This window comes from Carcharodon carcharias, chromosome 10 (genome assembly GCF_017639515.1).
Source record: "Carcharodon carcharias isolate sCarCar2 chromosome 10, sCarCar2.pri, whole genome shotgun sequence".
Classification (NCBI taxonomy): Eukaryota; Metazoa; Chordata; class Chondrichthyes; order Lamniformes; family Lamnidae; genus Carcharodon; species Carcharodon carcharias.
Window position 1 is genome coordinate 36,022,504 of NC_054476.1, and position 15,845 is coordinate 36,038,348.

The 15,845-nt window shown below is 42.1% G+C and overlaps 1 protein-coding gene across 2 annotated transcripts in view; it reads right to left on the reverse strand.

Annotated features, from left to right (window-relative positions):
* The window catches only part of LOC121283024 (alpha-parvin), a 103,054-nt gene that overhangs the window by 37,471 nt on the left and 49,738 nt on the right, over positions 1-15,845 (reverse strand). For both annotated transcript variants that reach the window (XM_041196948.1, XM_041196949.1), the window contains exons 2-5: positions 13,182-13,271; positions 13,013-13,083; positions 8,469-8,571; positions 572-712 (exon numbers count right to left, since the gene is read on the reverse strand). In XM_041196948.1, the coding sequence (XP_041052882.1) occupies positions 572-712; positions 8,469-8,571; positions 13,013-13,083; positions 13,182-13,271 (405 nt within the window). The remainder of the gene's footprint in view (positions 1-571; positions 713-8,468; positions 8,572-13,012; positions 13,084-13,181; positions 13,272-15,845) is intronic.

Here is a 15,845-nt window from a genome sequence, read left to right on the forward strand (position 1 = left end):
GCACTCCACCCAAAGTGTAACAAAACAAGGCTACAGCTTGTTTTGGACTGCGAGGAGATATACTTGAATTATGGATACCAATTTGTTCCCAGAAAAAAAAAACATATCAACCCAAGCCTTTTCCTTTTGCTCCTTGCATCTGGTGCTTTGAATTACAATTCTTCATGTGGGTCCCATTTTATCTCACTAAGTAGCTTAATAGGATAAAAGATTTGGACAAGGGAAGAAAGAATTTACATTTATATAGTCCTGCCCCCAAAGTTTTAAAGCCAACACTGTACATTTGAAGTATACTCACTATTGTAATGTAGGAAATGCAGCAGCCAATTTGTGCACAGCAAGGTCGCACAAACAGCAATGTGATAATGACCAGATTTTTTTTTATATATAAATGATGTTGGTTGAGGGATAAATATTGGACCAGGTGACCAGCAAGAACTTTCCTGCTCTTCTTCAAAATACAGGCTGTGAATTCTTTTAGAGGAAGACAATGCCTCGGTTTAAGATCTTAGCCAAAGGACCATTATTAATTTCAGTGATGCTAATTCTGCTCTGTTAAAATCAGACTTACTATCAATCGTCCACTTGATGTTTCTGGGTGGCAGTTTAAGCGTTTCGTTGACTTTTTCAAGAACAGTCTGCAGTTTCTGTTTCTGGGCAATTTCCGACTGCGTCACTTCAGCTACATTCAGCTTCTCACCCTCAAGTTTCTCTGTAAAAAGCAATCAGAAACAAAGCCAATTTGTTACTTTTGACAACGATACAGCACCTTTTTCATAATAAAACAACACAAGGCGCTTCAGAGGGGCATTAATCAGACAAAGAAAAATAAAACTTAGCCCCATAAGGAGATATTAGAATATGTCACCAAAAGATTGATTGAAGGGTTAGGTTTTAAGAAGCGTCTTAAAGCAGGTGATAGAAGCAGAGCGGCTTAGAGAAGGCCAGAAGCTTTGGGCATAAACAACTGAGGGCAGAGCAACCAATGGCAAAGCTATTAATTTCATGGATAGACAAGAGGCCAGATTTGGATATTAAAAGGTTGTTGAGTAGAGGAAGAAGCCATGAAGGGAACTGAAAACAAGGATGAGAAATTTAAAATTGAAGCATTGCTGGCCTGGGGGCCAAATAAGCCACCAAGTATGGTGGGTATTAGGTGAATGGGACTTGGTGCGAGTAAGGGATCAGGCTGGGGAATTTCGGATAAGCTGAAGCGTACAGTGGTTGAAGATGGGAGGCTGGCCAGGAAAGCATTGAAATAGTTGAGTCATGAGGTAACACAATTTTTTTTATTAGAGTCTACGTTATGTCGGCTCGAGAGATCATAAAACCAGATCACTATGTCAAAAATAAAACATCAGACCTCCTAACTGTACTGGGTCAGAAGGGAGCTGTTCCAGTGGGACGGGCTTCACTTGAACCATTCTGGGACCAGTGCCCTGGCGCATCGAATAACTAGGGCTGTAGAGAGGGCTTTAAGCAATATAGTGGGTGGTGGTGGTGGTTCTGGAGAGGGGATACGTAGGCTTACAAAGCAAAAGGACATGGCAGCATTGCAGGGCAGCTTTTTGAGCAATGATGCCCAGAGTGTGATAGGAAGGGACAGAGTGTCCAAACATAAAGAAAACAGTAAATAGGGTCAAAGGTGGAATAAGTTATAAAAAGGTAAAAATGAATGGCTCTTTACTTAAATGTACGTAGTATTTGGAACAAAATAAATGAATTAACGGCACAAATAAAGGTTAATGGATTTGATCTTATAGCGATTAGAGAGACATGGTTATAAGGAGATCAAAGCTGGGAACTAAATATATTCAAGAGTATGTGACTTTTCGAAAGGACAGGCAGGATGGAAAGATTGGTGGGGTAGCCTTGTTAGTACAAGATAGAAGAAGTATAATAGAAAGAACTGATCTTGGATCAGAACATGTAGAATCCATAAGGGTGGAGGTAGGAAATAACAAGGGGAAGACGACACTGGTGGTAGTCTATAGGCACCCTGACAGTAGCTATGCTGTTGGACAGAGAATAAATCAGGAGATAATGAGGGCATGTAAAAAAGGCAGTACATTAATCATGGATGACTTTAATCTTCACGTAAATTGGGAAAATCAAATTAGCAGAGGTAGCCACGAGCAAGAATTCAGTGTATTCAAGACAGTTTCCTAGAACAATATGTTGTGGATCCAACCAGGGATCAGGCTATTTTGGATCTGGTAATGTGTAATGAGGAAGGTTTAATAAATGATCTCAGAGTAAAAGATCCCTTAGAAAACTGTGATCATAACATGATAGAATTTAGCACTCAGTTTGAGAGTGAGAAACTTGGGTCGGAAACAACTGAGCTAAACCTAAATAAGGGTATTAAGAGCAGAGTTGGCTGGAGTGTGCTGGGAAAGGAGTTTAGCAGAAAAGATGATTGATGAACAATGGCAGATGTTTAAGAAAATAGTTCATGACTCACAACAAAGATATATCCCAATGAGGAAGAAGCATTCAAGGGGATAAACCAACCATGATTAACCAAGGAAGTTAAGGAGTATATCAAATTGAAAGTTAGGACATACAATGTGGCCAAGATTCGTGGTAAGCCAGAGGATTGGGAAAGTTTTAAAAACCAACAGAAGATGACAGAAAAATAAAGAGGGAGAAAATAAACTTTGAAGGTGAACTAGCAAGTAATATAAAAACAGACAGTGAGAGCTTCTTTAAGTATATAAAAAGGAAGAGAGGCCCAAGTGAACACAGGCCCTTTAGAGAATGAGGTTGGGGAAATAATAATGAGGAACCAGGAAATGCAGAGGAGTTGAATAAATAATTTGCATCAGACTTCATGGTAGAAGACCAGTAATAGCATACCAAAAATACTAAATCATGGGGCAAAAGTGGGGAGGAAATAAATACAATAACTAGAGAAAAAGTATTAGGGAAACTAATGGGACAAAGGCCGATAAGTCCCCTGGACCTGATGGGTTGCATCCTAGGATATTAAAGGAAGTAGCTACAGAGATAGTGGATGCACTAGTAGTAATCTTCCAAGAATCCTTAGACGTTTGAAAAGTCCCAGAGGAAAACTGCCAATGTAACACTCTTCTTAAAAAAGGGAGGGAAACAAAAAACAGGTAATAGGTCAGTTAGCTTAACACCTTTCATTGGGAAAATGTTATAGAGTCTATTATAAAGGATGTAATAGCAGAGAATTTAAAAATACATAATATAATCAAGCAGAGTCAGCATGGCTTCACGAAGGGGAAATCATGCCTAACAAATTTATTAGAATCCTTTGAGGTGGTAACAAGCAGGATAGATAAAGGGGAACCAGCAGATGTAATATACTTGGATTTCCAAAAGGCATTCGATAAGGTACCACACATAAGGCTGCTTAAAAGATAAGAGCCCATGGTGTTGGGGGTAGTATATTAGCATGGATAGAGGATTGGCTAACCAATAGAAGACGAGAGAATTGGGATAAGGGGGGGCATTTTCAGGATGGCAGTCTGTAACTAGTGGAGTGCCACAGGGATTGGTGCTGGGGCTACAATTATTTGTAATATATATTAATGACGGATGAGAGGAGTGAATGTACTATCACCAAGTTTGCGGATGACACAAAAATAGGTCGGAAGGCAAGTGGTGAGGGTGACACAAAGAGTCTACAGAGGGATATAGACAGGTTAAGCGATGGGCAAAAACTTGGCAGATGGAATATAATGTGGGAAAATGTGAGGTTACACACTTTGGCAGGAAGAATAGAAAAACTGAATATTATTTAAATGGAGAAAGAAGGCTGCAGCACAGAGGGATTTGGGATCCTTGGGCATGAACCCCAAAAAGCTAACATACAAGTTCAGCAGGTAATAGGGAAGGCAAATGGAATGTTGGCCTTTATTTTAAAGGAAATGGAGTATAAAAATAGGGAAGCCTTGCTAAAACTATACAAGGCACTATTTAGACCACACCTAGAATACTGTGAACAGTTTTGGTCCTTTTATTTAAGGAAAGATATATTGACATTGCAGGCAGTCCAGAGAAGATTCACCAGGTTGATTCTGGGTATGGAGGGATTTTCTTATGAGTAAAGGTTGAATAGGTTTGGCCTGTACTCATTAGAGTTTAGAAAAATGAGAGCTGACCTTACTGAAACATTCAAGATTCTTAGAGGGCTTGACAGGGTAGATGCTGAGAGGCTGTTTTCCCTTATGTGGAGAGTCTAGGACCAGAGGGCAGTGTAAGGGGTTGCCCATTTAAGACAGAGAATAAATTCCTCCTCATCTCTTAGAGGGTAGGTAATCTATGGAATTTTTTACCGCAGAGGGCTGTAGAGGCTGTGTCATTAAGTATATTCAAAGCTCAGATAGACAGATTTTAAATCAGTAAGGGAATCAAATTTTATGGGGAAAAGGCAGGAAAGTGGAGTTGAAGATTATCAGATCAGCCATGATCTCATTGAATGAGTCGATGGGCTGAATGGCCTACTTCTGCTCCTATGGTCTTAAAGAATGCCTTGCTACTATGTGTGTTGACCAGGACATTTTATATGACCAGCCAATCTTCCACAGCATTATTCCTGGCAAGCCAGATGATACACTGTTATATAAATTATTATATGGAAATAGGTGTTATTCTGCTGCTAAGATGGAGCTGTGATTGCATCTTTTAATGCCACAAAGTCTACTTGCTGTAAATGTTGGTCAATTGCTCAGGGTTAGGAAGGTTATTTGAGAAGGTGCTTGTAAATTTCATCACCACAGAAAATCAACATGGAATCACCAGCTTTGTCTCTCTTCTTCTGACACTAAGTGCAAAATCTGATTTGAGACTGCCAAATGTTAATGTCATAAACTAGCAGATCTTCCATGATGTTGTTCATGTTCAGTCAGACTATGCAAATTTAGAAATGTTGCATTATTTTATGAACAACAAAAAAAGACTTGCATTTCTATGGAGTCTTTTATGATCCGGACATCCCAAAGCACTTCACAGTCAATTAAGTGCTTTCAGTGCAGTAATTCAAGTGAACATACAAGATCCCATGGCATTATTTCGAAAAACAGCTGTGATACAGTCTCATGTGTCTTGGCCAATACAATATTCATCTCTCAACTAGCTGCTAAGAAGAAGACAGATTATCTGCTCATTTATCTTGTTGGTGTTTGAGAGACCTTGCTGTGTGCAAATTGGCTCCCAAAGTGCTTTGAGGTGTCCTGACATCATGAAAGGATCTGTGGAAAGGTGAGTCTTTCCTTTCAGTCAATTCTTCACTTCAGCTTCACTCTGTCTCCACTTAAGTTCAAGGCGTGAGATGTACACAGAAAGACCAAGCAAGACCCACAGCTGCAACAGTGCACGCACTAGGTTAGACTATGGTCAAATCTCAATCTAATGAAGTCTTGTATTAATGAATCCATCATCACTAGTGGTAGACACTGCAAAACACCATCAGTGTCAATGGAGCCCAAGCTCAGCTACAATGGCTAAATTCTGACATTTTCCAATAAAACTGCCTGCTCTAGTCGTCCCCCCTGCAGCTTTATGTGCATACTCATGTGAAATAAAGAAACACAACACAGAAGACTGAATCAATACTTCCTCTCCAAAAAATGATAGACAGGAAGCAATGTGATATTCAAAGCAGTTTCTAATTGATTTTTACATTCAGTTGCGCTTCACGTTTCCCTGCTCACGGGACAATGTTGATTCTAAGTTAAAAAAAGTGCAACTGGTCGGAAATAGCTGAAACTCTGGATCACTACAATCCAAAAGAAAGTAAAAATCAAGCTGGACTTTGTATTAATTGGCACTGGCATCGCCAGAAGATTACTTCCATTCCCAGAGCTTACTGGCTCTCTCGAACATCAAAATTGAAGTTTATTGTGGAGTGTACTCTACACAGATCCTTGTGCCCAGGCTTCAGTGGGTTTGTAAAGTGACTAAAAGGGAAATAGGTGTATGCCTGAAAAATTGTGCAGGGTAATGGGGAAAGAGCAGACTGGACTGAGACTACTTGCAGAAAAATTTCAAAGAGCAGGCACAGACACAGTGGGCTGAATGGTTTCCTTCTGTGCTGTATGATTTTATGGTCTCTTAAACCAGCTGTGCGTATTTTTTTTTTGCTGTTTATTGTTTCCTGCTTCACCCTCCATCTCCACTTGATGCCATGTGAGGAGATCTTGAATCCATATCAAAAGCTAAGGGTATTAGCTTGGCCGATTCCAATTTCCTTCAACCTTCCTTAGGAGCATCAGATCAGGTGACAAACTGTTGTATTCTTTAAGATGCAACAATGTTTAGCTCTACCCATCCCTTAAAACCCAATTCCCATTAATAGACTAATAGAGTTTAATCATTGTTCTGCAAGTGAAGTTTGCAGATTGGAAGATGCTTGTAAAACCTCAGGTCATCAAGTGTTGTCAGCCTTTCTCTACTTGCTTTTTACATTTTTTTTTAAGGTAAGTGGTAAAAGAACCAGAGGGGCAGATGACATTTTTTAAACAAAAATGCAGTGAGTTGTTGTGATCTGAAAAGGCAATAGAAACAGATTCAATAATAAAAGGGAATTGGATAAATACTTGAAGGGGAAAAAGTTTCAGGGCTGTGCGAAAGACCAGAGGAGTGGGACCAACTGCTCTTTCAAAGAGCTGCACAGCAGCAGTAACCTATGCGGCATGATTCTGACACTCTGTAGTGCAACAAACCTAACATTTTTATAATTAATGTAAAAATGATTCTGAATTAACAATCTAAAAATACCTCTGAAGAAAATCAGTATAATTTAAAGAACCAGAAGCTCTGAAAGGATTTTCTTCAAATGCAAGCAAAACAGCTGAGAGTTCTTTAAAAATTACTCATGATCTGGCCAAAGTACAGAATTGATAATAGATAAATAATGGACATCTTAATGTACATTGACAGGGCAGGGGAGGTAAAAATAACCATGAAGATTAAAGTGAGAGGATGGAGTGGGGATTATAAAGTGGGTACATTTTCCCTTGCTGGTTAAGTTTAACATATAAAAAAGTACAGAGGGGCATAAAATGGGTTTCTCTGCAAATGGAACATAGACCACTGCTGGTACTGTAAGAACCTATCCGCACATTGTGCACATGCCAGCTCTTTGAAAGAGATATCCAATTAGTTTCACTCCCCCTGCTCTTGCCCTACAGCCCTATAAATGTTTTCATTTCAAGTATTTACCTAATTCCCTTTTCAAAGTTACTACTGAATCTCCTTCCACTACCCTTTCAGGCAGCGTGTTCCAGGTCACAACAATAGACTGCGTTCAAAAAAAATTCTCATCTCCCCCAGTTCTCTTAAATCTGTGCCCTCTGGTTAACAACCCAACTGGAAAGAGGTTCCCCTTATTTATTCTGATCAAAACGCCTCATAATTCTGATTACCGCTATTAAATCTCTCTTTGACCTCTCTCTGCATGCAGCCCAAAATCTAAAAAAAAATTGGTTATAGTACAGTTGCACTTTTAAGGTTATTAGTGATGATGATTACCGATGGCATCCTGTCCTTGTACCGCTGTGATTCACCTTGGTTATCCTTTCCTTTTGGAATTTCAAGGAGTCACAAATTAAATTATTCTGCTTGACTCTTGTTGGTTGGCAGAAATACAGTGAGGGTTCCTCAGTTGAATGCAAATGGTACATTGGTGTAATGGTTCTATTATTAAACTACTAATCTAGAGGGCTAGACGAATAATCCATAGAACGCGAGTTCAAATCCCATCATGGGTAGTTTGAGAATGTGAATTCATAACTGAAAAAAGAATGGAAATAAAAAGCTGGTCTTGGCAAAAGTGACCATGAAGTTGTTGGATTGCCATTAAAAACCTGATTCATTAACAGCTTTTAGGGAAGGAATCCTGCTGTCCTTGCCCTGTCTGGGCCTGGTTGTCACCCCAGTCTCCCACAGCAATGTAGTTGATCCCACTGAAGCAACCTAGCCTGCTACTTTCTGTTCAAGGTGGCGGCCTATCACCAAGGCAATAAGGGCCAGTCTCGCCAGGAAAGTCAAGATTTTGGGAATGAATTTTAAAAAGTGTAGGGTTTGGTGCAACACAAAATAGATGCACTGGTGTTATTTCCTGATAACCCAAACAGCCCCATTTTGCTAGTTCCTGTTGCATTCAATGCAGAGTACCATCACCAGGCTGCTCACCCTGCTTGTAGCCAACTGAAGTGTGGCACTAGAAGCTGGAGCACCTACCCTGTTAGTGACAGAGATACCTTTATCTGATGGGGCAAACAATCTGAGGCAACATACAGCAAGAACAAAGACAGTCGTAATGAAAATGCTACATGGATGGTTGCATCTGTTACACGATGAGGTGCAATCTCTAGGCCTTAGTCGCATCGGACCCTTGTCACAACTTATTAAATAGCAGTACTTAATTTAGGGCCCCTTATTTGGAACCCAATCTTTCATCAGTTTTAGATTTCCATCTCTTCAAGAAGTCTTACCAAACAGCTTCTGTAGCACTTGCCCATCATAGAGGTCTTCAGCCAGATCCTTCACGATAATCCTCTCTTCTACCAGCTCATCATTGATCCAGTCAATTAAAACCTGGGCACACAGAACATTCGCAGCTCAAAAGGTGTTCAAAATCATGAAGGATTTTGATAGGGTAAATAAGGAGAAACAGGTTCCAGTGGTGAGAGGGACAGTAGCCTGAGAACACACAGAGTAAAGATGATTGGCAAAGGAACTGGGGTGACATGAGGAAACACTTTAAAAAAACAGCAAGTTGTCATGATCTGAAATTCTCCTTTAAAAAAAAGCGGTGGAAGTAGATTCAATAATAAATTTCGAAAGGGAACTGGATAAAGAAATGAAAAAAAGGGAATGAATCAGAGATGGAGTTAATTGGATAGCTGATTTTTAAAAATGACAGGTGCGATAGGTGGCCATTTGGCCCATCAGTATTGTATCATTCTAAGATTTTATGAAATGAAACCAAGGTTTTTTTTTTCTTTCATGGGACATGGGTATTGCTGGCAAGACCAGCATCTATTTCCCATCCCCAATTTCTATTGAGATGGTGAGCTGCCTTCTGGAGCCAATGCAGTCCATCTGGTGTAGGTACAGTCACTGTGATATTAGGAAGGAAGTTCCAGGATTTTGATGCAGTGACAGCGAAGGGACGGTGATATAGTTCCAAATCAGGATTGGGGTACAATTTGTAAGTGATGTTCCCATGTGTCTACTGCCCTTGCCCTTCTAGGTGATAGAGGTCTTGGGTTTGGAGGGTGCTGTCAAAGGAGGCTTGGTGGAGTTGCCGCAGTGCATCTTGTAGATGGTACACACTGCTGCCACTGCACATTGGTGGTGGAGGGAGTGAATGTTTAAGTTGTGGATGGGATGCTGATTAAAAGCCCGCTTTGTCCTGGATGGTGTCAAGCTTCTTGAGTGTTGTTGGAGCTGCACTCATCCAGGCAAGTGGGGGGTATTCCATCACACTTCTGACTTGTGCCTTGTAAATGGCAGACAGACTTTGGGAGACAGAATATAAGTTACTCTCCACAAAATTGTCACCCTCTAACTTGATTTTGTAGCCACAGTATTTATATGACTGGTCCAGTTCAGTTTTTGGTCAATGATAAGTCCCAGGATGTTGATAGTGGATTCAGTAATGGTAATGCCATTGAATGTCAAGGAGAGATGGTTAGATTCTCTCTCGTTGGAGATAGTCATTGTTTGTGATGTGAATGTTACTTGCCACGTCTCAGCTCAAGCCTGAATGTTGTCCGGTCTCACTGCACGTGGACACAGAATGTTTCAGTATCCAAGGAGTTGCAAATGGCGCTGAACATTGCACATTCAGCAAACATCGCCGCTTCTGACCTTATAATGGAGGGAAGGTCATTGATGAAGCAGCTGAAGATGGTTGGACCGAGGACACTACCTTGAGGAACTCCTGCAGTGATGTTGGGGGCTGAGACGATTGGCCTCCAACAACCACAACCATTTTCCTTTGTGCTAGGTGTGACTCCAACCAGCAGAGAATTTTCCCGATTCCCATTGACTTCAATTTTGTTTAGGCTCCTTGATGCCATACTTGGTCAAATGCTCCCTTGATGTTAAAGACAGTCACTCTCAGCACACATGTTGAGTTCAGCTCTTTTGGCCATGTTTGGACCAAGACTGTAATGAAATCTGGAGCCGAGAGGCCCTGGTGGAACCCAAATTATCAACGAGCAGGTTATTGCTTTGCAAGTGCCACTTGATAGCACTGCCGACAACACCTTCCATCTCTTTGCTGACGATTGAGTGTAGACAGATAGGGTGGTAATTGGCTAGATTGGACTTGGCCTGCTTTTTATGGACAGGACATATCTGGGCAATTTGCTACATTGTCAGGTAGATGCGAGTGTTGTAGCTGTACTGGAACAGCTTGGCTAAGGGAGTGGCTAGATCTGGAGTACAAGTCTTCAGCATTACAGACAGGTGTTGTCAGGGCCCATAGCCTTCACAGTATCCAGAACCTTCAGCCGTTTCTTGACTGAGTAATAAAATTGGCTGAAGACTGGATCTGTGATATTGGGGACCTCAGGAGGAGATTGAAATGGATCAACCACTTGGCACTTCTGGCTGAAGAATTGCAAATGATTTAGGCCTTGCATTTTGCACTGACGTTCTGGACTCTTCCATGATTGAGGATGGGGATATTTGTGGAGTCTCTTCCTCCAGTTAGATTTAGACTCAATTATATGTCCTTTCCCAAGTATGGAATGTACTACCACCCCAGAGTAGTCCAGTACAGAAGTCACACTCATCCTACGTAGAAGGTTCAAGGCAAACACACATTGTTGCAAGAGATGGACCTCAGCTGGAAAATCTAGGTCACCATGTGGCCTACAAGTCCCCCAACACATATCCAAGGACCTTTACGAAAACAGGCAGTTGCAACCTGCATTGCTAATGCTTGACTTTTCAAAGTCTTCTTAGGCTTACTCATTAAAAGGTTACAAATACGGGTAAATTACAGTTGCAAACATGACCCTCAAAACCACAGTGGAGGTTTCCTTAATATTTCTTTCATGGGATGTGGGCATCGGTGGCTAGGCTAGCATTTGTTGCCCATTCCTAATTGCCCTTGAGAAGGTTGCGGTGAGCTGCCTTCTTGAACCACTGCAGTCCATCTGCAGGTATACCTACACCTACAGTGCTCTTAGGGAGGGAGTTCCTGGATTTTGACACAGTGACAGTGAAGGAACTGCGATATAGTTCCAAGTCAGGATGGTGTGCGACTTGGAGGGGAACTTGAAGTGATGATGCGTCCATGTGTGTCTGTTGCCCTTGTCCTTCTAGGTGGTAGAGGTCGTGGGTTTGGAAGGTGCTGTCAAAGGAGCCTTGGTGAGTTGCTGCTGTGCACCTTGCAAATGGCACACACTGCTGCCACTGTGCATCAGCACAGGGGGAGCAAATGTTTAAGTTGGTGGATGGGATGCCGATCAAGTGGGCTTCTTCATTCTGGATGTGGAGCTTCTGTCACGCTCGAGGCGAGTAACTCACCTCCTGACTCTCCAAAGCCCGTCCAGCATTTACTAGGCATGAGTCACAATTCCCAACCTCTGATCTACTCTTGTAGCCACAGTATTTAGATGATTAGTTCAGTTCAGTTTCTGGCCAATGGTAACTTCCAAGATGATCAGTAAATATTTAAAACATCAGAGACACTTGCAATGCCTCATTCATCCCCAATTTTAGTTGCACCACTATTGGCAGCCACGCCTTCTGCTATCTGGGTCCTAAGCCCTGGAATTTCCTCCCTAAACCTCTCCACTTCTTAGTCTTCCTTTAATTCAGCCCTTGAAGTCTCTCTCTTTGACCAAGCTTTTAGTCACCTATTGATAATTGCTCCTGTGGTGGCTTGGGGATATTTTACCAGATTCAAGGTATTATACGAATGCAAGTTGTTGTTTTCATCATAGGCAGCAGAGGCATTAGTCTTTTTTTGGTTAACAACTTCAAGGAAATGGCCAATTTCTACTCTTCAATACTACTGACAAGGAGCTTCAGCATTGACTTACAGGGTAGTGCTCTCGCCTCTGAGTCAAATGGTTGTGGGTTCAAGTCCAACTCAGAGAACTTGATCCAATAATGCAGGCTGGCACTCTAGTGCAGTACTGAGGGAGTGCTGTACTGTTGGAGGTGTCATATTTCAGATAGGACATTAAACTGAGGCCCTCTCAGGTTGCCATAAGTGGTCCCAAGGCACCATTTTGAGGAAAACCAGGAGAGCAGGGGAACACAACACATCAGTGCAAGGCCTAAAGCATTTGCAACCATCTTCAACCAGAAGTGCTAAATGGATGATCCATCTCAGCCTCCTCCTGAGATCCCAAGCATCACAGATGCCAGTCTTCAGCAAATTCGCTCCATGTGATACTAAGAAATAGCTGAAGGCACTGGATACTGCAACGGACATGGGCTCTGACAACATCATGGCTGCTGTACTGAAGGCTTGTGCCCTACAACTAGCGGTGCCCCTAGCCAAGCTGTTCTAGTGCAGCTACAATGCTGACATCTACCCTACAATGTGAAAAATTGTCCAGGCATATCCACAAAAGTCAGGACAAATCCAATCAGGCCAATTACTGCCCCATCAGTCTACTCTCAACTCATCAGCAAAGTTAAGGAAGGTGTTGTTGACAGTGCTATCAAGTGGCACCTACAAAGCAATAACCTGCTCGGTGTTGTTTCCACGAGGCCCATTCAGTTCCAGATATCATTGCAGTCTTGGCCCAAACATGGACAAGAGAGCTGAATTCAAGAGTGGAGGTGAGATGTACAGGCCAAAATTTATCCCTCAACCAACATCTTTAAGAAACAGACTAACTGGCGATTATTTCATTGTTATTTGTGGTATCTTGTGCACAAATTGCCTGCTGCTATTCCTCATGCCGCAACTTCGTACAGTGCATCACCTGATGTAACGCAGTTTAGAATTCCCTGAGATTGTCAAAGGCACTATAAAAATGCAAGTTTTGTATTCTGTTCTTACCCTGATCAGTTCTAGTAGTTTGGGGTCATTTCTCGAGTTTGGATCAAGCATCGTTCGAACCTCATTTTCCTCTAGAAAGTGAATAATTACACAGTAACTACAGCAGTGCTCAAAACATCACTGATATATTTAATTCAGCACATTTAGACTACTTAAAGGAGCCTCTTACCCAGCATCGTGTCCTCACGATCCAACTCGATGGGTATGGGACTAAGTGGCAAGTTGATGGCATTTTTCCCTTCTTCTTGCAGTTCTGATACTGTGAGTGAGAGAGAGAGGCACAAGGTTAAACAGGCAGACTCATCTGCACCTTTTCCTTTAAGAGACAACTTTTAAAATAACTAGCTGAAGAGACCACCTGTCTGTCCAACATGGTTGAGATGCCTGAAAAATCGATGATTAAACACTTTGCTTTTCGCCAGTGGCAGTGTGATCTCCTGGGAGTGGCTAAAAAAAGCAAGTTAAGAATCCACAGCTCTTTAGTCGGGTTACCAACCATTCAGGATTACCCTGGAACTTCCAGGAATGAAAGATCATTCAGGTCATGTGATGAAACCTCCAGTAATACATCCAAGCAAAGTTGGTAACCCAACTAATTAGGGAAAAGAAAAACCTGGAAAATTCCTTAACTGCTTTATGTGAGCAACATATCCACGGTGATAGCATTGGCCACACTTACGCAAACGTATGTTTCACCTGCCTTTACTAAGATATATCAGAAAGTTAGCAATCTTTACATGAGCTGGAAACTTCTTCCATAGGTCGACTATCCTCAGGGTAATAAAGAACTACTCGGCACCAGCCTAGTCTTACCCCCACATAACAATTCCATTTACCACACCCCCCACTCAAGTGTACTCTCAATCATCATTAAAGTGATAGGTGCTGTCATCAGTGCTATCAAGTGGCACTTACTCAGCAATAACCTGCTCACTGTTGCTTGGTTTGAGTTCCACCAGGACCACTCTACTCCTGACCTCAATACAGCCTTGGTCCAAACATGGACAAGAGGTAAGAACTGCCCTTCACATCAAGGCAGCATTTGACTAAATGTGGCATCAAGGAGTCCTGACAAAATTGAACTCATTGGGAACCAGGGGGAAAACTCTCCAATGGTAAGAGTCCGATCTGGCACAAAAGAAGATGGTTGCGGCTGTTTGAGACCAATCATCTCAGCCTCAGGACATCATTAAATGAGTTCCTGAGGCTAGTATCCTACATCCAACCATCTTCATCTGCTATGTCAATGACTTTTCCTCCATTATAAAGGTATGATAAGGCCTCAATGTTAAAATCGCACTCTTATTTTCAAATGGCCTTGTCCCTCCCCATTTCCGTAATCTTCTCAGGTCCTACAAATATCTCATGTGGTTCAGTGTCAAATTTTGTTTTATAAAGCTCCTGTGAAGTGCTTTGGGGCATTTTATTAGGTTGAAATTGCTAAATACATGCAAGTTGTTGTTGCTACCACCACTGAATTCCCCGCTATCAATATCCCAGGGTTAGCATTGACTGGAAAGTTAACTGGACCAGCCATATAAATACAGTGGCTACAAGCGTGGGTCAGAGAGTGGGAATTCTGTGGTGAGTAACTCTCCTCCTGACTCCTCAAAGCCCATCTGCCATCTAGAAGGCACAAATTGGGAGTATGATGGAATACTTTCTACTTGCCTGGAGGAGTGCGGCTGCAACAACACTCAAGAAGCTTGACACCACTTAGAACGAAGTAGCTTGCTTAATTGGCACCCCATCCACTGCTTCAAACCTTTCCCCCCTCCACCACCAGTGCCCAGTGACAGCAATGTGTACTAGCCAGAAGATGCTCCTACGACAACACCTTCCAATCATGTGACCTCCATCAGGTAGGGTAGGAGGGGCATGGTAACACCATTACCAAGTTTCCGTCCAAGCCAGACACTAGCCTGGAACTATAAATCGCTGTTTCTTCATTGTTACTGGCTCAAAGTCCAGGAGCTCACTCCCTAATAGTGGACACTGTGCATGTACTGACACTACATGGACTACAGCAGTTCAAAAAGGCAACTCACCACCACCCCCACAAGGGCAGTTAGGGATGGGTAATAAATATTGGCCTTGCCAGTGACAATCATATCCCATGAATAAATAATAAAGAATCTTGCATGCCGGATTCCTGGTCTTCCCTAATTTATCAGTAGGCATGTAGTTTATAGCCTTTTAATGATTTTGTAAATCTCTACCACATCTGCCCAAACTACCTGCAATGCTGAAGATCCAGTTTAAGCCAGGGTAATTAAACTCAATTATAATAAGAATAATATCTGTGGCCTTCCTCTGGCCAACCTGCATTTAACACTCCAAGGCACTTCACAGGAGTGTAATCAAACAAAATCTGACACCGAGCCATGCAAGGAGATGTTAGGGCTGGTGACCAAAAGCTCAGCCAACGAGGCAGATTTCAACTGGTGTCTTCATGGAGCAGAAAGAGATAAAGGGGTTTAGGGAGGGAACTTAAGGCTCAGGCAGCTAAAGGCCCAGTCGCCAAATGTGAAGCAATTAAAATCTGGGATGCGCAGGAGGCTAGAACTGGTGGTGTGCAAAGATCTCAGAGGATTGTCGAGCTGGAAGAGGTTACAGAGATGGGGGGGGCAGTGCAGGCCATGGAGGCATTTGAACACGAGGATGAGAATTAAAAATCGAAGAGCTGCTGGTGCAGTCAGAATTTCTGTGGATATTTTGCTCTCTGTGCACAAATCCCCCAGCCAGGCGTAGCATATTTTGGGTGGCAACACTTCCCAAATTCTACAGGATCTATTTCATCACCTGCACTGCAACTTGTAAACACAAACATTGG